The following is a 25,828-nucleotide window of genomic DNA, read 5'->3' as shown; positions in this document are numbered from 1 at the left end:
ATAGGCCCTTTTCAAATATATTAAGCTATTGAAAAACTTGTACTCTTAATTTTATAATATTGATGTTATGTTAGTTCAACTAATGTGTTGAATTGGAATGCATATACTTCTTGTTTGATTGTTATTTCACTTAATGTTGTTATTTAAACTAATAATGCCGCAAAAAAAAAAAAACCATGGAAGAGGAATCGTCTGACTCATGTAGCTTGACTAATGATTAATATGAACAAGTTTGGTTTATGTCTCCCATCACAAACTAATAGGAAATCACTAAAAAAGATCGATGGTCGTCCCCCGATTACAAACAGAAAAAGAGAGGATGTGCCAGACTCCCTTACCTCCCCTTGTTTGAAGATAATGAAGACACCCAAAAAAAAAATTGAATTCTTAATCTCAATTCATGATATACTGTCGTGTTTTTTTTATAAATTAAATGAAATCAGCCTTTTAGGTTGATATAATACTCTTATTATCAATTAGACATTTTTTTTTTGTGAAGATAATTTAGGAAGAACATATCCCTTATCTGATATTTCCATTGAAAATTATATTTAATTATCGAAGATGATACACATTAGCTTGACATTTAAGTGCACAACCAAAAAACGGGCCTACATCTTCATAATAGAGAGGACTTCTTGTTCCCTTAGACCCTTACTAATCGCTAACAGTCCCCTTTGCTTCCCTAACAAGAATTGAGGCTTTTTATTTCATAATTAGTGCCCCACAAAGGCCACGCGTGGCATAACATTTACCGGACCCAATGAATGGCGGGGTATTATTGTCATTTTCATGACCCTCAGGTGGGTCCGTTAATGCTGCAAAACCAATAGGTGTGTATTCTTCGGGAAACGACACGAATGAATACGGCGAACTGAATTTATGCACTTCTCTCCGCGGGAGAAAACTGCGGAAATCTAGCGCCGCGCATCAGCCGGGACGGCACGCCGGCGGGGTTCTGACCTGTGACTTCCGACCAGCGCACAGTCTTGGCGTGTAACAACAAAAAAGCGAGGGGACGCCGAATAAACAGCATTTTTAAATTGCTCTACGGATCTACCTACCACTCGAAGCCCTCCCTCCTGTTTCCGACTCTTCTGCCTGTTTCGATTTATCTGTGTTTTCCTTTTTCGACACCGAGCGGCGTGATTGTTTAGGGATTTTCCGGCGAGATGGACCGGCTGAGGGCCGGGAGTCCGGTCTACTCGCGCCAACGGAGCGGTGATTCGAACAGCACGGGGTCGTCACCGGCGATGTCGCCGGCGCACCACCATGCGCGATCTTCATCCGCCAGCGGCTTTTCCACGATAAAGAGGACTCAGAACGTGGCCGCCAAGGCGGCGGCGCAGAGGCTGGCGCAGGTTATGGCGTCGCAGACTGCGGGTGACGATGACGACGAGGATGATGATCTCGCCCCGTCGTTCCGGTATCCGCCTCCTTTCTCGAATAACTCCGTCGGAAACAGTGTTCCCGCCATCTCGACCTCTAGGCCGACCAGATCTCCTTCGCCTGCGGTATGTTTAATGTTTTTGCTGTTAGTGCTGTGCTTTAGTCGCTTGCATGGTCTTTGTGGATTGGGAATGAGATCCGAATTGAATTGCGTGTATTGGAGTTGATGGTGGAATTGAAGCTCACAGAAGTGTCATCACTGAACTTGGTTCACTTTTCGATACGACGGAACTGATTCCGATTCAGTCCTTTTTCTTACTTTTGTGAGAGTTGAGTTCGTTTGCTGTTAGGATTATTGGTTTGTTAGAGTTAATTGGTTGAAGAAGTGTTGTCCATCCTTCTTTTCATATTCTACGGTCGTGCTTTAGTTCTGAAGACGCTGGTGACTTACTTTTTATATTCTCGACACCAATAACTAGATTCGCAATGGATCTGATTTTTGCTACTTAGCACTCACGTGATTTTCATGTTTTGTTTAATTTGATTCTTTTCTTCCAAAATGAGTTACAATTCTCTAGATATTGGCATGTCTAGAAAATTCTAGCTAGTTATTCAGGTGGGATATTGGTCAAAAAGTGACTCTATAATTTCTTTTGGATTTGGATACAATATTATGCATGAACTTCAATTTTGGATGTTTGAACTGTTCTTCTTTCTTCATCTTCTTCTTTACAATATATTTGCTCAAGAGATTAGTCTGTGGTTCATGCAGCATAAACAGATATTTTTATGGTGGAGCTTTTTTTTGGGCTGCTTGTGGGTCATTATTTGCCTAATTAGACCTTTTCAAAACTTGATTAGTTAGGTCGGAACTTTGTAGAGCATAATACACCTGCTCGCTCTGCATCAGCTGGAAGGCCTTCTATTTCTGTTCGCTCAACACCAATGGTCCCTCCTACTAGGCCGTCATCATTGAGAACAACAACTACAATACCACCAATTGATCCTTCTGTAGATAAACGAAGAGAGAAAAGGTGTGATTTGTCATTGTTTTTTCTTTATTCATTTGGTTTCATAACTATTTCTTTGATCAATGTATACAATAGTATTTAACATGATACAATGTATAGTCATGCAATGTTCAACCAAAGCAAGGGGTGGTAACTCATTACAAATGCATCGCAGTTCAACCAATGGTGTCATATATGGGATTTGAGAGAAAAGTAGTGAAGTTCAATGACATTTGGGGGGGGGGGGGGGGGGTGGATTATGACTTTATTCCATCATTCTTTTCCGAAAAATGACAACCTTATTTAGATATCCAATCTTGATCTCTTTACATTTTCAGTTAAAGAGAGAGAGAAGGGCGATTCCTTTTCTTTTTAATAGTTTTTTAAATGTTGGTTGGCTTTATTGCTGAAGGCTAAAAGAATTGCAATGCAGATGGAATTTTCTTGAATAACAGTCGGAGAGGAGTTCCCGCCACAAGGAAAGGGAGGGGAGGGGAACATCTTCCTTAGCCAACTTATCTGGTAAGATATTGGCAAAGTGTAGAGAGTGCTGCCAGAATATAACAAGAGAGCTACAAAGAGTTTTAATTTCTTCAAAGACAGAGAAATCTCCAAGGGGGAGTAGAAGGTTCTTCCATCCCGCTTATGAAACATGTTGAGTCTCTCTCAATGAGCAGCGACCCTTAGAAGTGCTGGTGGAAAAGCTTGACTTCTTGGAGCAGAGCATGGACTTTTGCTTCTGCAGAATCGCATGAGGTAGCGGGCCTGAGAAAGTGAGAAGTGGAGAACCTTCGTTACTTTTGATGTTTTGATGACTCTGCCAATGCCTGCTGGCCCAAGGTTCCCCAAAGAACACCTGTCAAAGGTTAGCTTTAGGTCACTGGGAGGAGGTGAAACTAGGCTGGCTGCTGAACATGGCAATGAATTGTGAAAGGGGATAGGTCTTGCCAGTGATCTCTGATAATTGAGAGAGGAAGAGGGGACAGGCTTTTCTAGGTTTTTTGCCTACATGATTGAAGTGTGTACAATGCTTTCAATACTGCTTCCGATGGGTCTTGAGTTCTATTGAAGGTTCCATTGTTTCTTTCATTGCAAATCATCCAAGATGCTGCTGTTACAATTGACTTCCTGAGGATCCTGCCCATAGACAGGAGCTTCCACAAAGAGCAGTAGGCAATGAAATCAGGAACAGAATTTGGGAAGCAGAATTGAATGCCAAACTTCTTTAATATTATGCTCCAAATAGAAGAGGAGAAAGAATAGTATATAAAGAGACGATCCACTGATTCTTCAACTTGACCACATAACTTGCACAGATAGTCCATGATTGGGCATCCCCTTTTTTGAAGTCCATCACAAGTGAGGACTTTCTTATGGTCAGCAGTCCAAAGGGAATGGAGAACTTTGGGAGTGCCAATTAAATCCCAGACCTGGGAGGCTTTGTTCACCATTTGACTGCAATAAGCTGATTGTATAGGGATGAGGTTATGAACAAACCTGCTGTGGCTAATGATCATATTGGCTAATCCTCGCTATCCACACAGAATTTTGCTGACTCAAGTAATTTTAGCAGTTCTGAGACAGCATCTGTTTCTTCATCATTCTATACTCTCCTGGAGTACGGATCCCAAAGATAGGGTGCTGTTTGAAATGCCTCTGGAAGCTTGAACAGTAATGTCTTGTGTTTTAAGAGCAGCATTTCCAATCCACATATCAGACCAGAATCAAGTGTTGGTGCCGGATCTTACATGGTATCCATCCTGCCTCACAAAAAACCGCTTGCACTTGAGTATTGCTCTCTAAATATTTGAGGTTCTATTTGAAGGATTCTTGGGAGGAAACTAGCAGGTAGCCCCAATATGCTATTTACAGTTTGATCCCTCCTTCATAATGAGTTTTTCATTATTGCAAATCTCCACAACCATTTAGCCCAGTTACCTTTGTGCCTAGTTATCATTTCATAAAGGGATAGGAGAGTTTTCAAGCAGAGAATTTGCTTGCAAAAACAGATGGTGTGGTTGGCAAATTGTAGTAATGGAATTCTGAGAGAGTTACCACTGAAGCCAAATCCAGAAATCCAATTGTTCTGCTAGCCTTTTTGGAAAAAAAAGCAGATCTCTTCATTGACAATATTGAATAGCAGGGGGATCAGTGGATTCCCCTGCCTCAAGCTTCTTGAGCCTTTGAAAAACCCCTTAACGGTGCCATTAGTGAGGATTGAGAAGGTAGGGGAAGAAATGCAGCTTTTGATCCAATATCTCCACCTTAGGCCACAACCCATCTTCTTGAGTAGGAAATCGAGGAATTCCCAATTAACTTGGTCAAAGGCCTTCTCCATATCAATCTTTAATATCTCTCCCTCCTCTCTTTTGTATTCAACTACTAACTCATAAACTATGAAAGGGGAATCCAGAATCTGCCGGCCACCAAGGAAAGAACTCTGCGACTTGTTGATGATGTGAGGGAGGACATTCTTCACCTTCTTGAAAGAACTTTTGCAATTGATTTATAGGGACTGATAATTAAATGGATAGGTCTGTAATTAATACTTCTTGTCCCTTCCTTTTTAGGGAGGATTGCAGTGAATGAGCCCCCTACGCCCTTTGAAGTGATGCCTTTTTTTAACCGGGACTTCAACAAAGTCCTAACGCATGGTTTGAAAAATTCTGGAATGTGGTGGTGAAGTTAGGTTTCTATAGAAGTTATTGTGATCATTCTTTTTTTTTTTTTTTTTTTTTTTTTGCTGAAAAGGAAGACTGTTGTTTTGGTTGTATATGTCGATGGCATTGTGTGATCTGATAGTGACCTTGAAGGAATTGAGCAAGTAAAAACGTATTTGGCCACACATTCTCAAACAAAGGATTTAAGACAACTGAATTATTTTCTTGGCATTGAAGCGCCTCAAAGTAAGCAAATTGTTGTTCTCTTAGAGAAAGTACATCTTAGATATGCTATAGGAGTATGATTTCTTGGGTGCACAATCAGTGGATACTCCTATGGAAGTCAATGCACTTATATTTAAGGACGAGACATAGTATAGACGCCTAGTCGGTGAGTTGATTTATGCTACAGTTACTAGACCCGATATATAATTTACAGTGGCAGTAATAAGTCAATTCATGGAAAACCCAAGAAAAATACATTTAGAAGCTGCTCAGAGGATTCTAAAGTATTTGAAAGATGCTCCTGGGAAAGATCTTTTATGTACTCAGAGAGAGAAAATCGATGTGTTGGGATATTCTAATGCAAACTATGCTGGGTGTAAGATGGATAGGAGGTTCACCACTGGTTATTGTTGCCTATGTTGGGGGGGGGGGGGAGTTGGTGAATTGGAAGAATAAGAAACAAGTTGTAGTGGCTAGATCAGGTGCCGAGTCAGAGTACAAGGTGATGGCCCATATAGTTAATGAACTTATGTGGGTGAATTCTGTTCTTATTGAATTTGTATTTCATATTCCAGAGCCCATGGTTATGAAACGTGACAATTAAGCTATTATATTCATAGGAAGTAACCCAATATTCCATGAGAGGAGTAAACATAGAGAGGTCGATTACCTAAACCCTTGATATTTACTCTCCAGTTCGAGGGGGAGTGTTAGAACTGGTATAGGGGTATTTTGGTCATTTCACAATCTCATATAGGTATCATCAAGTTACAGCAAGCTAGAGTACATATCTGGACCTTATATTTCAATTTTCTTTGAATTCTGATTGTATTTATGGAGTTATAAGTATTTTGTAATGAAAGGCATAACTGGCTTTTCATGTAAATTTCACTTAAAGTAAATGAGATAAGAGAGGGGACTCGTGCTTTTGAGCCCTCATTCAACATGGCATCAACAGCTGCTTCTCCCCCTTCTTTGTCTCTTCATTTTTATCTTTTCTTCTTCTTTAATCCTCTCTATATTGCAACTTAACATGCTACAGTTTTTTTTTACTAAATGGCTTTTGACATTCATTCAATAATGATTATAGTTTTTTTTTTTTTTTTTTTTTTGTTTGTAATGGCGAGGCATGAAATTTGATATTTATGCTGTTGTATTGATATTCTCTATGTGGGATGCGTTTCATCCAATTGAAAATGCCCATAAAATGTTGACATGAAGATAGAATCTTATAGTTTCTATCTTCATTTTCTATATATCCCAATTTTTTTTGAAATTACTATTGCAGTTTGGCTTGGCAAGTTAGATTTTCTCTCACATTCAGTGGTGGGCATCATGGAATTCCTAGATGTCTCTGGTCTGTAAAATTTGAGACATCTTGCCTGAGACACCTGCTGTAAAATTACAAACATTATGTTAAAGAGGGATTTTACAAAGGGATGTATTGTTATTTCCCCCCTAATATCTATAACATCTTGCCTGCTGCGAGACACCCGTTGCTGCTCACATCCAAGCTCACAATTCTGTTTGTGTAAGTATGTGATGGTAATAGCAGGTTTTTCCTGTCTGAAAGATGTAGTTTGTCTTACTATGTGAGTTTAATAACGGGTCATAGTTTCCTGCCCGAAAGATGTATCAAAATATTTGTTTCATATCTATTCTTTCTGGGCTTTTTGGGAATGATGTAATTAAGGAGTCGCAATGAATTACAGGTTCACTACAGACATGGGACATCTTAATTTGAAAGAATCCGGAAATCAACGAGAAGCTTCTGCACTTCGTGATGAGGTGTTTCATTTTCTTCTGTATAATATTTTGATGACTTGATTAGCTACCTCATGAATATCTATTTTAGTATTTTGGTTTTGTCACTTTAATCCTGTCCTTAAACTGATTGCTGCCTGAATTTCAGCTAGATATGCTTCAAGAAGAGAATGAAAACATACTTGACAAGGTGAGTGATTGTAGTTTTCCTTTGAAAAATTGAACTCAGACATTGTGATATTTATAAGTTTTGTGTCCAGCTTCGCCTTGCAGAAGAAAGATGTGAGGAAGCAGAAGCTAGAGCTAGGGAGCTCGAGAAGCAGGTAACTTCTTATTTTCTGGCATTTACTACTTTACCAATTTGAGGAAATATGATGTTAAGTCTGTGGTTGTTTCAATGAGTGACCCTTTGAAGTGGTTTCCTTTCTTAATTAAGTTGTCTTTACTAGTCTGAGATAAAAAGACAGAATGCCATTCTTGGAAAAGGAATTTTTTAAATATAATTTAAAGGGTAGTGTGGTCATTTCACAGTCTGTATATATCAGTGAGAGTACCAGTAGATTCAGCATGTTTATATGAGTCGATGGGCCTATTTTCATAACATTTGGACATGTAATTATGGAGATATAAGGAGTTTTTGTATGAAGGGTAGTGATATTATTTGTCTCATCAGAGCTGCCCACGCTCTTCTCTCATACTCTCCTTTCTTCTCCCTTTTACTTCTTTCTCTCAACTCTCTTTTCTTCATTATTTTACAAAATGTCCTGGCAGCAGCTTTATGTAAATTGTTTACTTTTTCAAGTTTTTTATTAGAAACTAGTGTTCACTGAAAACTTGTCAGAATTTTTCTTAGCAATATCTCATAACGGTGTTTTCGTTACACATTGCTTGTGGTTTGTTCTGTGAAGGTTATTCTCCTAATATTTTTGGGCATCTTGGTGACTCAAATTTTAATATACCGTACTTTTCAACAATTTTCTGCTAGGTTGCGGCCCTGGGAGAAGGGGTATCACTGGAAGCTCGGCTATTGAGCAGGTAATTCAGGGCATAGAAAACTTTTTTGTCTTGTTTCGAGTGGGAAATAATGCTGACAAGGCAAAAGACAATATGGAATTAATGATTTGGTCAGCCAAACCTGGTCTCCGATTTACAAGATAGTTGTACAGTAGGATATATGGCACCTCTTGTAATTGGATTTTGCCATGTCACTGTTGTTTTTGTTATTTTTTGGCATTTTGATAATTTGTATGTTTACTTGTCTTCCTATGATTCATTTGCAGAAAAGAGGCTGCACTGCGTCAAAGAGAGGTAAAATTGGGAGTTCTAATAATCTTCAATAGACATATCCTTTGTGAGGTTCTATTCTTTTGATGAAGCGTATTTTTCTTGGTTAAAAAGTTACTACCACTTTAATAAAGAAGGATTTCTTTGCTTGAGCCATCGAGACACATCTTTTTCTAAAATTATTATTTAAATTTGAACATGTGGAAGAGAGAGAGAGAGAGAGAGAGAGAGAGAGAGAGAGAGAGAGAGAGAGAGAGAGAGAGAGAGAGAGAGAGAGAGAATGGAAAATCCTAGAGGTCACCAAGGAGGAAGAAGCAAGTTTAAGTTGGTGGGGTTTGCTTAACTATCAGCAGTCTTAACCAACACCCATCAACTCTGAACATGATTGGGATGTGGCCTCATTTTGAGTAAGTTGCTTTGAACTTAAGCAGTTGAATAACATTTCAAATTTGGAGTTAATGGATCCCATTCTGATTGGTGGTGGCCCCTCTTTTATTCCTTTTTTTTTTATAAAGATGTATTAATAAAACGAGAGAAATTACTAGATTTGAGGAAGCAAGTCCCTTACAACCAGCCATTGTAGGGTAGCTCCCTGCTTGGCAAGCACATCTGCTGCCGAATTTGCGGATCTCGGAATTTGAGACCAAATACAAGCTACCCCTCTTTTATTCCCTGCTAACCCAAATTAACTCAGTTAATGGGTTCTTTCTGTTTCTGTTTTTTTTTTTCAATTTCTTTGTAATGGGTACAGAAACAATGATTGCACAAGTGACTGGTCACCATTTGTTTTCTGTTCTATTCTCCCTCTTTCTGGGCCTTCTGTGCTCATTTATTTAAAGCGAGTGGATTGGAAATAGCTTTTTAAATTGAAAACATCTTGTTTCCTTGTTGTAAATTGTTTTTTGGCACATGTTTCCTTGTTGTAAATTGGTTTCTATAAATATTGATATGAGTGATTCAAGGACATTAAATTACAAACTATTGTGTAAAATTATTATTAAATTAGGAAATTCTATCTTCAAAAAAATAATTACTAAGCATGTAGCTTTTGTAACACATCCATTGAAAATCACCATTGTTATTAAACTATAGGTGCTTATGTGCAGTGTTAACTTGCATTTACTTTTTTTTTTTTTCTTTTGTCAGGCTGCTTTTAAAGCAGCCAAGCAAACTAAGGATGGAAGAGAGGAAGAAATGTCGTCTCTGAAGCTGGAAGTAGAGGTAAGTAGGCTAGCTTGTTGCTGTCTGTTCCTTACTTTTGTACTCCTAGATGGCATACTTTTTGCTGTAACTTTTGGATGCCTCTCTCCTTTTTATTTGAATCAGAGTGCAAAAGATGAGGCTGCAGTTGTGATTGAACAGCTTCGAGAAGCAGAATCTGAGGCAAAAGCTCTTCGCTCCATGACACAGAGAATGATCTTGACTCAAGGAGAGATGGTTTGTAGCTTCTGCTCCAGACTACATCCATAATTAAATGCTGTTGGTCTACATTTCTGAAGCTTAATGACATAAGTGGATTTGTATTCCAGGAAGAGGTTGTTCTCAAGAGATGTTGGTTAGCTCGTTACTGGAGTTTAGCCGTCCGGCATGGTATTTATACTTTTCCTTAAGAGTGTTCTTTTCCTGGTTATGTATCATGTTCGAACACACATGAGAGGAATTCGTTTTATCATTTAGCATCCATCTCACAAGTCACTTTTTATTTCAAAAAAATGCTATAATTTTAAGCAAGTTTCAGAGTTCTATAGAGACAATTTGTCAGTATTAATCAAATGGTAATACTATCATGTATATGTATGGAAACTTTAGGAAACAGGACTAAACAAAAGCTTTTAAAACATAAGAAGGCTTATGGAAGTGCTTCTCCAAATGGAAGTGAAATAACATATTTTGTTTTAAATGTAAACTATTAATATATAATAAAAAAAAATAATTGTCACATCAACTAGTGAGTTTAGGTGCTCCTAATGATCTTTTTATACTTTTGACAGCTCTTATTTGTTTTGGATTTGGAACAAATGTATGCATTGAATGTGTTGGAGGGTAGAAAACCATCTAGGTCAAGGGTCCACGAATTGGTTGCTTGACCGTATGGTACTAACATTGGCTACTCATTGTAGGAAACATCTGGATTTAATTTTTTTAAATGGTATTTAGTAGAGGGATCCAAGCTTAGGTATGCCAGTTTGTTATTTGTCTCAGGGCTAGTTGTCTATGTTGGTTTTGATGTTGAATTTTTTAGGAAGGAAAAAGATGGGAGAGGTTAGGGTTTACAGACCTCTCCTTTATTTATAACATAAATAATATATATATATATATATATATATATGTATAATTTTTTTTGAAATGATGCTGATTTTTATTAAGGCAAAAGCTCAAAAGAGCAATTTACAATGGAGGGAAGTCTTCCCAAACAATGAGAGATTGCTGGGAAGTTCCGAATTTTGTCAATTTATCAGCCAAAGAGTTGGCTGATCTCGGAATGAGATTTCAATTACAATGAGTAGAAGATACAATGTTAGCAATACTCTCAGTGATGGGCCAGTGGCACCAAGGGGGGAAACTATCTTTGGAACACCAACTAATAACCGTCTTCGAGTTGCCTTCAATGATTAACTTGCCATGGAGACGATTCTGAAGATTTGGAGGCCGAATAGCAGAGTACTAACTTCAGTAGTATTAGAATCGGCAATGCCCATCGGGCCAGCATAAGAAAGAATAGGGTCTCCATTGTGACCTTTGAACACACCACCTGCTCTAACCGGCCCAAGACATCCAATAGCTCTACCATCAAAATTCAACTTAATGCAGTCGCAAGGGGGAGGATCCCAGATGGGCATACTCGGAGTTTTATTGGGGCCAGACATACGAGCGATCAAATTCCAATTTTCCTGAAGGGAAACCCCCGATAGAGTGGCAAAATCCTTGTATGAAGCCAGTTTGAGATGAGGCCAATGGCATGAGAAGCCGTGTTGTCCGGGGTGCTAGTTGAATCTTCGGTTGTTCCGCTCGAATACACCATGGAACATGCGCAAGACAGGTCGAAAGTATTTATTTGCCCAACCGAAGAAGGAGAATCCCTTGAACCATCTCAAAGGTGCCAAAGAGATCCTAATGTAGCCCCACTTGGAGCCCAATTTTCTGAAAAATCTTCATCTAAACTTGCCACGAAAATCCACAGTGTAAGAGGACATGCTGGACTATCTCTTTGCACTCACCGCAAACGGGACAAGAAAGATTGGGGGCGGTGAAGCCTCTTCTATGTAGGTTGTCTGAAGTAAGAATCTGTTCTCTAATGGCCGACCACACGAAAAATTTGATTTTGCTTGGCGTTGAGAGTTTCCAAGGTAGTTTCGGCTTGTGCTCATGAATACTGTAGTCTTGCTTTCTGATATAAGAGTAAGCCGAAGTGACAGTGAATCGGCCATTATTACTGGGCTTCCAAATCAGCTTATCAATTGAGTGCTCCCGAATAATAGTACTGTTGAGTCTGGTAAGGAGAGAGCAAAAAACCAACGATTCCTCATCATTTAATCCCCGGCGTAACGGGAGACTCCACGACTGATCACTCCATGAATTAGCCACAGAGCAAGAGAGGTCGTTCGCCGCCCTATGCAGCCCCGGGAAGTCCTTTGAGAGGGATCAAGGGCTACACCATTCATCCGACAAAAAAAGAAGGGTCATTCCATTGCTCGTGTGAAATGAGGTAGCATCTCTGAATACTGGAAGGAGCTTGAAAATTGATTTTCATATCGGGGATAGGAGGCAAGCGACGCCACCCTCTCTCCACCAGGCACCCGAAAACTGAAGGTAGAATTTCATCATATTCCTCCACAAATTGTTATGCTTGTTGTTGAAATTCCAAATCCATTTGAGCATAAGAGCTTTGTTCATTTCTCTTGTAGACCAGATGCCCAATCCTCCCCTATTATGAGCCATGCAAATATCCTTCCCACTAACCAAATGGTATTTGAAGGTTTCTGAACCTCTCCATAAAATCACTGACGGATGACATCAATTTTGGACCAAACGGAGACTGGACAGTGCATGAATGATAACAGATAATTTGGCAGCCCAGCCAGACAAGACTTGAGGAGAGTGATATGCCCCGCTATTGATAAGAGTTTACCCCTCCAAGTGGCTGGCCTCTTTTCAAATTTCTCAACGAGGGGGGACCATAGTGACGCCAAAGGCCGATAATAAAAAAGTGGGAGCCCAAGATATGTAGCTGACATATTTCCCATAGAGCATCCCAAGTAGTCCGCCATATCCCGTAGCTCAGTTGGATCAATGTGATAGTCAAGAAGAGTAGTTTTTCCCCAGTTTATGTTCTGACTGGAAGCCAGTTCAAATAATCCCAACACAACACACAATTTTCTGATATGATCCATAGTACCAACCCCGAAGCAAATAGTATCATCCGCAAATTGGAGAATCAGAATATCAAAGACGCTGTAATCTGTCATGGGGAAGAGCCATCCCATGTTCTTGTCCGAGTAGATCAAGGAGGATAGATATTCTACTACCACGTTGAAGAGCAAGGGGGAGAAGGAGTCTCCTTGTCTGATTCCCCTGGTTCCCTTAAAATACCCACAAATTGTTCTGTTAAGAAGGACGGAGTAGCTTGCAGAAGAGATGCAACTTTGGATCTAGAAGCCCCATTTTTCCCTGAATCCCATCTTCCCCCAGGAGGGTGTCCAGAAACTTCCAGTTAACTCTGTCAAATGCCTTTTCGAAGTCAAGCTTGAGGATGAATTTGGGGAGCTTGCGGACCTTGAAATGATGACTAAGTTCATGACATGTCATGAATATTTATTCCCTTAATAAAAGCACTCTGGCCATGGTGAATGGCAATAGGGAGGACTACCTTGAGTCGACTAGCAAGGAGGCACGCAATCACCTTATATACACTGGTGGTGATTGATCGACCAAAAGTTGGATGGGAGCTCTGCCCCATCTTTTTTAGGGATGAGGGCAATGAAAGAGGCTCCAATACTCCTATATATGACGCCATGTTAATAAAAAGAGCGGGCCATGCTAGAAATGTCGTCTTTGATGAAGGGCCAACAACAACGATAAAATTCCCCATTGAATCCATCCGGGCCCAGAGCACGATCCAGAGGAAGACCAAGGGCTGTAATTTCAATTTCCCGACTAGAGAAGGGGAGCTCGATGAGACTAGCTGCAACTGATGGAATAACCTGGAGGTTAACCCTTTGGAAGAAGGGGCGGACTGGCTGGTGATCAGAGTATAAATCTGCAAAAAAATTCACGAGTGAGTCGGAAATAAGGGCTCTGTTTGAGGTGGTCTCATCGTTGACGCTGAGCATGACATGGAAGAATTTAGTATTAACATCCCCATTGGAGAGCCATTTGAATCTTGCACGTTGCTTCTAGTGCACTAACTCGCTGTGGGCGAAGGACTACAATTGCCCTTGAATGGCATACCTCTAAGAGACTTTCGGAGAAGAGAGACCTCTGACTTCCTCCTCAGAGTCGAGAGTGGCTATTTGAGCAAGGACATTGGTTCTCACAACCAAGGAAGAGGCCTTCTTTTCGGAGGCCCAGGACCGCAACAACGGTTTCAACATCTTGATCTTGATTGGGAAGGTCCACCCACTCGGGCCAGCAACGGTCATATTCTCCCATAAGGATTGGTGAGATAGATCAAAAGAGGGGTTCGCCATCCAATTATTGTTGAATCTAAAAGAGAATTTAGTATTAACATCCCCATTGGAGAGCCATTTGAATCTTGCACGTTGCTTCTAGTGCACTAACTCGCTGTGGGCGAAGGACTACAATTGCCCTTGAATGGCATACCTCTAAGATACTTTCGGAGAAGAGAGACCTCTGACTTCCTCCTCAGAGTCGAGAGTGGCTATTTGAGCAAGGACATTGGTTCTCACAACCGAGGAAGAGGCCTTCGTTTCGGAGGCCCAGGACCGCAACAACGGTTTCAACATCTTGATCTTGATTGGGAAGGTCCACCCACTCGGGCCAGCAACGGTCATATTCTCCCATAAGGATTGGTGAGATAGATCAAAAGAGGGGTCCGCCATCCAATTATTGTTGAATCTAAAAGAGAATTTAGTATTAACATCCCCATTGGAGAGCCATTTGAATCTTGCACGTTGCTTCTAGTGCACTAACTCACTGTGGGCGAAGGACTACAATTGCCCTTGAATGGCATACCTCTAAGATACTTTCGGAGAAGAGAGACCTCTGACTTCCTCCTCAGAGTCGAGAGTGGCTATTTGAGCAAGGACATTGGTTCTCACAACCGAGGAAGAGGCCTTCTTTTCGGAGGCCCAGGACCGCAACAACGGTTTCAACATCTTGATCTTGATTGGGAAGGTCCACCCACTCGGGCCAGCAACGGTCATATTCTCCCATAAGGATTGGAGAGATAGATCAAAAGAGGGGTCCGCCATCCAATTATTGTTGAATCTAAAAGAGGGGGGGGGGGGGGGGGGCTGCCAAAATGAGTATCAACCATAATCGGCTAATGATCAGAGACGACTCGATTGAGCACTTTGCCGGAGACATTGCTGTAGAGCTGAAGATAATCATTGCTAGCTAAGAATGGGTCCAGCTTTGAGAGGACAGGGGCCTGCCTGCCATTTGACCAAGTGAAGGTCTTCCCAGATAAAGTAATCTCATCCAGGTCTCAGTTGCCAATAAAGTCAACAAATAGCCTCGTGGAGGTTGTGATTCTCCGGGATGGCGGGGGTTTCTCATGGCAGAAGTGAGTGACATTGAAGTCGCCCACAAACATCAGAGGAATAAGCCACATCTGACAAGTCCTCAATAGGTCCTCCCAAAATAGGTGGCGCTCATGGTGTCTGGTAGGGCCGTAGACTCCAACTAGGCACCAAATGTTCCCCGAACCTTTGTCTTACAGCTTGATGCCAAGGGAGTAAGAGCCGCAACAACGAGCAAGCACCTCAGCAGTATTGGTGTCCCACATTAGTAGGATACCGCCAGCCAATCCCACTGCATCCACTGTAGCTCAACCGGGCTCCTTTAGGTGCCACAACTCGTGGACGTATCCCGGGGGGGGGGGGGGGGTATCGAGTGGTGACACTGGGTCCTCCCTGTAGAAGCTGTCTTTGCTGACATCTAGCTTGGCGTTGGTAGGTGACAACGGGAGGGGGAGAATTGTTTTGCTTGTGAGCAAGGGGCGCACTCACTACTTCTGGACTCTGCGTCGGAGAGGTAATTTTCAGGGAAGGGATTTCTCGGGGGAGAGCGAGGGGGGGATTCCAATATCCGGGGGGAAGTTTGTGGAGTGTGGGGGTGGGGGCTATGAGGACGATATATAGGAGGGCATGTGGGGGGGGGGGGGGGTGATGTAGAATTTAGTTACATCGGCTTTAATACCTCGCAAGCGTACGAATTGTTCATGTAATCTAGCGGGAAGCGAGGGTCATATCCACAGGGAGGACTGAATTTTGTGTATTCTTCAGTCAACTAGCCTAACCAAATATGATGAATTAATATTAACTAAACACTAATTATTTCCTAAATTATCAAGCAATCATCTGGTTAACTACCTACACAACAGGAAACGTCAACTCTGGATTTTACGGTGATTCGTGCCTCTCTCGAGCGCCACGTAACCACGGATCCGATTTCTCAATCCTTGCGTCTAGCCCCTCTCAGGCGCATAGAGTGAAAGACAGAAATCGGATTAAAATACCAAAATCCAACCTCAATTATAATCCTACCCTAATTAGCTAATTTAATCAAATATCCGGGAAAAAATATTCAATAAACATTAATTATCAAATCAGATTCAATAAACATTCAAAACCTAAGTTCAAACTATATAAAAAATGAAATTCAAAAATTACGAATTACTCCCATTCTTCTTCCTCTCGCTCGGGCAGCAACTCGTTCTCACGGGTGTTGCAATTTCCCGAGATTAATGGCTTTGGGTAGCAAGAGTAAGTGGCCGGAGGTAGAGACGACGCTGGCAACGAAGGTTAGAAGCCGACGGGCGGAGGTAACGTCCGACGAAGAACGAAACAGAGCTGACGTTCTCTAACCGGCTCTCTTGAGTCTCGGTCGGAGTCGGAATAGCTCCGGGAATGGTCGGAAATATGTAATAGACGCCGGAGGATAGTCGGAAAGTGGAAGTGGCACCGGAGAAGCCCTCTCGGATCACTTCTCGGCCTGGCGAGTAGAAACTGTCGAGCTCACCTCGACGGAGACTCTCTCGAGCTCTCCTCGGGTTTGTTCTCGGTTGCTGGACGGCGGTGGACGAAGGTGGCGCGGCGAACGACGGTGGGAAACTCCTCTCGGGTCTTCCCCTGTTTCGGTCGACGGTCGTGCTCTGTTTTGGTCGATGCTCTGTTTTCTCTTGATGCTCCTCCTCCTCGTTCGACGCTCTCCCCTTTCCTTTAATACCATCTTATTTATTTTAAAACGATTTGACCTAAAAATCACCTCCATTTCACTAAGGGCATTTTGGTAAATATCTCCTTCTCCACCAAAATTCTCCTGAAATTCCATAATTAAATCTATAAAAAGCATTTCAGGAAGAAATAAACCTTAAAAACAATGAAATATAATTCGGGAGAGAAAAATATGCAATATCGACAGTGATTAATGCCAAATTCAATAAATGCTCATTTCATTTGAAAACCGATAAATAACCACCTATAACACAATTATAAAGGTTATTCTATTATAATTAACTTAGTTCTCATGTCAGAATATGACATCTATCAGGGGGGGGGGGGATTCAAATATCTGGGGGAAAGTTTGTGGAGTGTGGGGGCTATGGGGACGATTTAGAGGAAGGCATGTGGGGGTTTCAATGTGTGTGTGTGTGTGGGGGGGGGGGGGGGGGGGTGTTATTTCTGTAGTTAAGACGGAGGGGTGGACGACATTTGAATCTGGGGGGGGGGTGGGGGTGTTATTTCTGTAGTTAAGACGGAGGGGTGGACGACATTTGAATCTGGGCCAAGGGTATTTTTTGTGGGGGAAGGGTGGGTGGGTGAGTGATGTGTTAGATAAGTGGGGGGGGATGGCTGGGGGTCAGCGAGAATAGGACCCTGAGTCAGAGAGGTAATTTTCAGGGTGAGCAGGGGGGGGGGGTGATTCAAATATCTGGGGGGAAGTTTGTGGAGTGTGGGGGTTATGGGGACGATTTAGAGGAGGGCATGTGGGGGTTTCAATGTGTGTGTGTGTGTGTGTGGTGGGGGGGGGGGGGGGGGGGGGGGGGGGGGATTGCATTTGCTAGGAAGGGGCAAGGTCGAGAGGTGCAATTTCCAGAGCATTGACTGGCTGTGTGATTTCCCGGGGTTTGATTGTGCTTTCGAGGACCACATCTCTAAAATCATCCATCACAGTGATGCTGATATGGATCCAGTATTGCGCTTTATCCACCATAACATATTTGAAATATTGCCCTTCACATGGGTGAAGAGGATTGATGAGGATCCGGGCCTCATCTAGACGGTGCTAGTGCTCCGTGAGTGGGTCCAAAGCAATGATAGAGCCAAACTTAGACACGACTCTCGAGAAGACCGCGTTCTGCCATAGCTCTGCAGGAAGCCCTGTAACAGTGACCCATTGGCCGTACTGGCTGGAGGTTGTCGAGGGGAGCCACTCTGAGACCCCGATGATACCTGAGCTGGTGTGGAGTATGAGGGCAAGAGCTGCAGAAGACTTGCTGGGTTCCGAAATGAACAAGCCAAGTTTAGGGACTGAGATTGGAGATTCTAGGAGTGTAAGGGAGGTGAAGTTCGTCAATAAGCCAGTGAAGAATGCTGGGTTTGATGGCGTCGGGGGATGTTTGGATGAGAATGGAGCGAGTCAAAATTCTGTGCCCATCATGGAGAAGGTTTGGTGGAATTTGGATTATTTCAGATGATTCTGTGGGAGTAGGGGGGATTGAGGTATGGTTTTGGGGTAAATTAGGGAGTTTCGGGGAGGAGGGGGTGTTGTTAGGAGCAGGAGGGGATGGGGGGGGGGGGGGGGGGGGGGGGGGGGGTGGGTGTGGATGATTTGGTGACTTTGGGTTGCGAGGAGGAGAGGTGGGAATCTTACTCTGGCATCACCGGGGAGGATTGACGCTTCTGCTGGGTCTAGCGTTGGGGAGAGGCTCTGGAGTGCAGTGGCTAGCTCATTCCAGTCAAAACCCAAGTTTGTGGCCTCGGGTATGAACAATCTGGCCAAAACGGAAGTTCCTTTTCTGTGGGTGACCCGACATTCCCGATGACCACAGAAGGTAGTCATCGAGAAGAGGAAAATCGAGTCCCGTGACCAGAGTTCACGGGATTTCTCAGTTTCCGTGGTAGCTCTCTGGAACTGAAGCCTGAAGTTGTGGATCACTTCTACTGGGATGCAGATGAATGAAAGTTTTGATCCATCGACTGAGGAGATACGGATCATCGAACCAGATTTTCGGATGACTCTCTCAACGGTAACTCTGCATTTTCCGTAGTTGAAGCGGAAAAGATTATTTCGCTTCTTTCGGCGAGAGACCGTTGTCCAGCAAGCTTCGTAGTCCTCCGTCAGAGCCTCAGAAAGGTCGTCGGAACGGTGGCAGGACGGATCCGACCATCTGTGGGTTTTTCTTCCTCGCCGTGGAGAGACATTTCTTCTCGTCGCAGCATCATCGCATCTTCAACTGGCGTCGGAAATGCTTGCGGTAGCCTTGCTTGAGTGGCGGTGGTCGTCGGGAGTGGTCTGGTCACCGGCCGTAGGGACGATGACCGTCGGGGGAGCTCTATCTCTCTCTCATTTTGGGGTTTTGGCACACGTTAACAATTCGTAATGATCGGCGCACGATACGATCGTTAATGGCGCACGTTAGCAATCAACGCACGTTAAGCGAAAAAAATCGCCTAAATGGCTCTCTTTGTTCGATTTAAAAATAAAAGGTTATTACCTATAACATAAATAATATAAAAAACATTCAAAGTTTGAAAAAAACTCTGTTCAATTTTAAAGGCGGAAAAGAGACCCAATTTTAGAGTATGAAAAAGAGACTACTCACTTTTTAAGAGTAAACTAAAAAGAAATACCACTTGGGTGAAAAATAAAAAGCTTGATTCAAGTTGCATATTGGGTTCACACTTGATTTTTGTAGGTAGTGGGTCTTTAGGTGCTCCGAAGTCATGAAAAATAATGACAAATTGAAGAAATATTAGAGGAACTCAATGAAGTAAGTACAAAGTAGCAACACTCATACTTCAGACAAAAAGAGGCACACATTGCAACACTTATACTTTGAAAACTGACTCTTTATATTTATAAACTTTAGACAAAAGGAGGCGCATAATGCAACACTTGTACTTCCAAACCGAGTTTCTAACCTTAAAGAAAATGAGGAGACACTCATCATATCAATAGATTAATGACAACGACTAGTTTTAACACAATAGGGGGAAACTGTTTGAAAAATTGCAAGACCAAAAATAAATCAGATCCAATCATGGGCTGAAACATTCTTTTAGAATCCATGAAGCACTGACCTTGGTAAAGAAGTATAAAAAGCAAATAAAACATGGACAAATGGCAACTTGCTGGGACTAGAGGAGGAAACTTGGAGTTTCCAGAAAACAGACTACCATGCTGAGATATTGTTGTAACTATCAAACATGAAACTTTCTTAAAATAGAAACAATATAAACTTCAAATTTAATTAGAAACTTTTAAAAAAAGAAACTCTTGTAAAAGGGACTCATGTTGGTGGAGACTTATGCTAGATTTTAAAGAAAAATATGATACTTGGCAATAAATAAATAAAAACTCGAAAAGAGAAGGAAAACTTTAAGCTTAAAATTCGGATTTCTGCATGCAATAGGCTACCAACATTAGCCCTTTTGTAAATAGGATACTTGCAAAAAGGACTCATGTTGGTAGTCTTACATTAGAGTTTGAAAACCAATAGGATACTAGGGCAAAACAAAAATAACAACTCAAAAAGCGAAGGAAAAAAATCAGGTTTAAAATTCGGATTTTCACATACTATAGGCTTTTTACCTTGATTCTTTTGATGTTGATATCTCTCTCTAGAAAAATCGGATTGAAAAACGGTTTGTTGGGTTAGAAAATGGACTCATAGATATTTCTTTTGATATATAATTCTCTATATAAAGTCTTGTTTTTATGGTACAATCATCCCACAATTGAATCTTTGTGGTGTTGCTCAAAACCTTTTCTATTGCTTGACCTTTGTTGCTTCAAATGTCGATTTCTCTTTGTAGAAAACTTTGTTCGCCATTTTTTTTTTTTTTTTTTGTAGATTCAAAAATCTTTCCAAAGCTATATGATTTAAAATATGAAAAAGTAGGGGTGGGCATCAGGTTGGATTTTACGGGGAACCCGACCTGACCCCAAAAATTTGGGTTCAGGTTTCTAACTTCAGCCTGCGGGTCGGGGACAGGGTGAGGGAAAAAACCCGCTGGGGTTTGGGTTAGGGATGTGGTGGGGAAAAAACCCGCCGAGTTTGGGTCAGGGACGGGTTTTCTTGAACCTAAACCCAACCCGAACCCAACCCACATATGAGACAGAGATATATAATGGGGTTGAGACGGGTCAGGTTTTACGGAGATGGAGTGGGGATGGATTGGGTTCAAGTCGGGTTTTTGGGGACAGGGTGGAGACGGGGTTACGAGGATGGTTATTGGGTCGGGTTCGGGTTTGACGAGTCGGGTTTTTTTGTGTTTGGGTTTCAAGGTCAAGGATCGGGTTTTGGTAAACCCAACTCTGACCCGACTTGTGCCCACCCTTAATGAAAAGTGTGGTAAAATAGTGCGAACATCTAAGGAAAAACGTTTATCAAGGAATAGCTTTTGTAGGAAGAAAAAAAAAAAGAGAGATTAGGGTTTACAGACTTCTCTCTCTTATTTATAACATAAATAATATAAAAAATTACATCCTTGACCCTAGGAATTCAGTTTCTATGTAGAAAACGCTTTTTTGAAAAGTAAGTATAACCTTATTATACCTTCTAACACTGGATATGAAGGCGAATGACGATAGAAAATCCTCTATGTCAAGGGCCTGCAAGTGCGCATGGCCAATCTTCTTGTTTGAGCATATCGTGGGTAAATAACTCCAGATTGGTTTGGGCTTAGAAGGGTCAAGTGCTTATTAGATGGGAAAATACCTAACCCTGGCTAGGCATTTTAGGATGACTTGGACCTAACTTAAAAAATGCATCCAAAACACTTGCTGACCTGTAATTTGAGTCTAAATGTGCCTTCATACTCTCTTCAGCAAAGAGGCGTATTAGACAGAAAATGAGACACAAAAATTTCACATGCAGAATGTTTGTGGTATCTTCATTCATGAGGGGTTTGTTTATAGCATGGATAATATATAACTTGGAAATTTGTTTGTGTAGGCATCCATGCAGAGACTGCAATGTCAAAATATGAGTATTGGTCATCGTTGGCTCCTCTTCCTCTTGAAGTTGTCATTTCTGCTGGACAGAAAGCTAAGGAGTGGAATCAAGGTAGTGATTCGTCCTTACTTTTCATGTCTGTCTCTCTCTCTGTTTTTCCCTCTTTCTCTATGAATGATGGAAATGTGATAGCTCTGTAATGTAGTGAATTACTTCTTGGGAACTGATTAACATAAAAGCCAAGTTGTTTTTCCCATGCGAATAACACTTATTAAATTCAGCCTCAAGTTAGCCAACATATCATATATTATTCTTGTACTAAGAGTATTGGGCTTAAGCCTTATGTCCATTTCTTTATGTACATAAAGATTTATTATTTATTTATTTGCTTGTTTGTGTGTTTATTAAATCTTATTTGCTGACGACATGAATAGGCAAGGATAGTGCAGAGCATAAAGGCCAACTTGTTCGAGATTTGAGTGATATAGCAGGAGAAGGCAATATTGAGAGTATGCTTGCTGTTGAGCAGGGTTTAAGAGAATTGGCTTCTTTAAAGGTTTTATTCTTTCTTTACCTGTTTGATCCTTCTGATTATTGTCTTTAACACTTTGGTATTTGGTAGCATTATGCGTTTCTTATAATGTCCCTCTTCATTATGTTGTGTTTAAGTTGTGAAATGTTCAGACTGTGTCAGTCAAGATGAAAATGTAGATCTAGCTTAGTCTGTCATTTGGTTATTTGTTGTTCGTCATACTATTTTGTTTGGTTTTTTAGTATATCTGTAGGATTTTTTGATTTGTTAGTTTGTTATGACTAGGTCGAGGATGCTGTTGTTCTTGCCTTGGCCCACCATCGACGCCCTAGTTTGGTTCGACAATCTTTTTCAGGTTGATTCTTACATTCCTTGAAGATGTAGGAAATTTTTTCACATGGCTGGTTCTTGGGACTCATGAGACCCTCTTCTTTTCACTAAGTCTGCTTCTACCTATAGAGATGTTAATTTGTTACATGAAGTTTTTGCTTGGAGTAGGGAGATCAATCCTAGGAGTGTATCTAATACACTCTTTTGTTCTTCTTATGTCTTTTCCAGATCCAAAGTCACCTGATCCAAAGTTTGTTGAGGCCTTTGGTAAAAAAATTTTTTATTCTTATTTTAAGATTGTTTACTTTTCTAAGGCCTAATGACCGTTTTGCCCTTTTTGTTGCTTTAAAAGAAATTGCTGTCAGTTTAGATACTTGTCTTCCGTGACTTTTTCAAATTCCATTATATGGTATGAGGAAACTGAAACTTATATCTGTGTTTTGTGCAGAACTTAGTCAAGAAGAATCAGAGGATGTTCTTTTCAAGCAGGTATCTTGAACTCCCTGAATGAATTGGTTGGCTGCTTCGTTGTTGGATGTCATTTTCCTCGTCTTTGGTTGATAACTGCAATGTTCAATTCACTTACCATACTTTGCAGCATGAGAGTTGTGGTGTTCGTCATAATTAATATTTATTATCAAACTGTAGTTCACTTGATGGTACTGGTTACAATCTCAGTTGACCAAGAAGTGGGACATATTAGCCGATACAAAGTATCATATTTTTCTATATTTGCCAACACAATCCGAGTCAAATACATACTCATCTGACACATATCAATATAACCCTATTTTCAATTCTTTTAATTCCAGCACAGATTGCTTGATATTCCACAAGCCTTACGTTTTTATTAAATAGATTTGGCAAACTGTGATTGGAACTCATTTAGTTCTCCTGAGCATACTCTTTGAGAATAACCATGTATTTCTCTGCCGAAATTTGAAAAAGTGTCCAGTATTTAATGACGTTGAGAGATCCTTAGTAATGGAGCCCTGTAAGAGTTTTTATTTTGAGCAAAAGGTTTGAATGTTAATAAAAGAGTGAAGATTACAACACTTGGCTAAAAAGGACCTTCCTCCACAACAAGGTGTTGGAGTGAAACGCCTAATTTAGCCTGAGCCCCGTAAGAGTTAAATGTTCACATTATCTCTATTGAACTTATTATGGTATATTTTACTTAATCTCATCTTCTTATCTTCCTGATCTGTATAAGCTTGGTCCTCAGTTCCAAAAAACTTTTCGTATTGCTCAAAGATTTACTCAAGTTTTGTATCTACTCTTACTTTCCAGGCTTGGCTTGCTTACTTCTGGAGAAGAGCCAAAATCCATGGTGTGGAAGAAGATATTGCTGAGGAGTGCCTCCAGTTTTGGATCAGCCGCAGTGGTCATTCCCCTACTTCGCATGATGCTGTTGATGGTAAGTCTACAGGCATCACAATCAGTGAATCATGTTAACCATAGTGACTTTAGATTAACAGTCTGAACTAATTCAAATATGGTACCAAACCTTCCGGCCGTTTTCATTTGAATGACTAGCAAACCCACTTCGGAGTTATACTGCGACTGTCTTGTTGTCTAAACCTTCCTGTTGATTGGTGTTGTATTCAGTGGAACGAGGCTTGATGGAGCTGAGGAAACTGGGGATAGAGCAGCAATTGTGGGAAGCATCGAGGAAGGAAATTGACCAAGATCAAAAATCTGTTGCCGAGAACGAAGGCTAAGCCGGTTTTGTTAGTTGACGTGTGTAGTTCTCTTCAATTTTTTGCACCTTTCTTTTCCCTGCAAGTTTTCTTCCCTCTTGTTTTTCCTACAGTGGCATAAGGCTTCAGTGTAAGTTCAAATTGGAGGTTCCCAATTAATGGGTACCGCATAGTGATAGCTACATTAATTTTGTTATTTCCAATTGCTTTATATCTTATCATCTCAGCTTCTTGGTTTGTTTATTGGACAGACTGCATAGCATGTTGAAATAGAAATACTGCTTAGTGCAATTTTTTCGTGTCATGGGAACTCAAAACTGCTGAAACTAATTTTATCTCTGATTGTTTCTCTCGGAAAGGATTCTATGGAATGAACTCTGGTTCTGTTTGGGTTGATTGATTGGAGTACCTTCTTGAGTTCTTTAGTTTGACCATCGATCTCAAGAAATAACTATCTGATTTAGTCTTAGATCTTCGAAATGACTAGCTTTTGTCATTGGTGACCAAAAGATTATTTGAGTTCAAGTCTCTCCAGGGTAGGTAAAGTATTTGCAAGTGTAATTAACAATAAAAAGACTTAGAAAACGAAAAAAGGGGCTTCCTTGGACATGTTTTCAGGTAAGTAACTTTTTACTAGTGTTCTAGGCTTGTAGGCACAGATGTGAAGGCCCCTTGACAGCTGCGGATGGGAAGTGGGATAGTGACTCTCGCCGCTATATTGTCCTTGAAAAGAACCTCTTAGCATGATTCATCTGCTGTCGCTTAGTGGAAAATAAGGGCCCCCCCTGGCTGCTGGATAGCCGTGTTGACAGGTAACGGTCTCCAGCTTTTTCTTTCATTACTTCTGTAGCAGATTTTGATCTCTCAAATCTGGATTCTGATTCGGGCCCCGCATGTCATAGAGTCAACTGGGTCTATGATGAGGAGGGAAAAAAAGAATGAGAACAGAGACAAAAGTCCAAGAGTAACGATAAAGCATTGGCCGACTCTTTGGACAAAATGACATTTGTTGAAGCACAAAACGTAGATCTACCTTTGGAGAGGTAACAAGTAGTTCTTGATTGGGACTAGAGGAATGAAGGTTTTGTTAAGACGTGGAGTTTAATTAATGGCTTACGCAGAGTTTTGTATACGAATTGATTTGACTTATTGCGGCTGAGAGAGGTTAGAGAGAGGTTAGAGAAAAACTATTTTATCATTATGGTGAATTATTAAAATTAAAATATCTAATCACAGGTTTAACAGTTGTAGAAACATTAGGATTATTATGGTGAGGTTGCAATGGCACCTTAATCCAGCGAGGAGTTGATAGAGCCATAAGAACCATGCCTTAAGATGAATGTACAGTGAAAATCAGCTTCTTCTCGTTCCCAACTCAGAACCACTTGCGCAGAAAACAATGACGAATCCTAGGGGTCACCGAGGAGGAAGATGGACAGGGCATCCAGCTTTTCTCTTATTAGCTTCTGCTGCTGATTTTGATTACTGGGGATTTTCAAATTCAGGACTTCGCCGGCCTGGACTGGAGTCAACTGGTTCATGACGAGGAAAACCACGGGGGTCAAAAGAGG

At 41.2% G+C, this 25,828-nt stretch overlaps 1 protein-coding gene across 1 annotated transcript; it reads left to right on the top strand.

The window, feature by feature from the left end:
* Window positions 1–874: 874 nt before the first annotated feature.
* LOC137962494 (coiled-coil domain-containing protein SCD2-like) lies at window positions 875–24,483 on the top strand. The gene is made up of 17 exons (XM_068809392.1): window positions 875–1,514; window positions 2,251–2,423; window positions 6,997–7,072; window positions 7,197–7,238; window positions 7,309–7,371; window positions 8,034–8,083; window positions 8,329–8,356; window positions 9,479–9,553; window positions 9,659–9,769; window positions 9,862–9,922; window positions 21,696–21,806; window positions 22,130–22,251; window positions 22,513–22,582; window positions 22,786–22,824; window positions 23,006–23,046; window positions 23,848–23,974; window positions 24,166–24,483. Exons 1-17 carry the CDS (start codon window positions 1,173–1,175, stop codon window positions 24,276–24,278), a joined length of 1,644 nt encoding a protein of 547 aa, XP_068665493.1. The 5' UTR covers window positions 875–1,172; the 3' UTR covers window positions 24,279–24,483.
* The last annotated feature ends 1,345 nt before the right edge of the window (window positions 24,484–25,828 follow it).

Source organism: Aristolochia californica, unplaced genomic scaffold (genome assembly GCF_029961685.1).
Source record: "Aristolochia californica isolate CCGP_79_NKW_82.1479 unplaced genomic scaffold, dmAriCali1.0.hap1 SCAF_4, whole genome shotgun sequence".
Taxonomy (NCBI): domain Eukaryota; kingdom Viridiplantae; phylum Streptophyta; class Magnoliopsida; order Piperales; family Aristolochiaceae; genus Aristolochia; species Aristolochia californica.
Note: the sequence above shows the minus strand (reverse complement) of the source record. Positions and strands in the feature narration are given on the sequence as shown.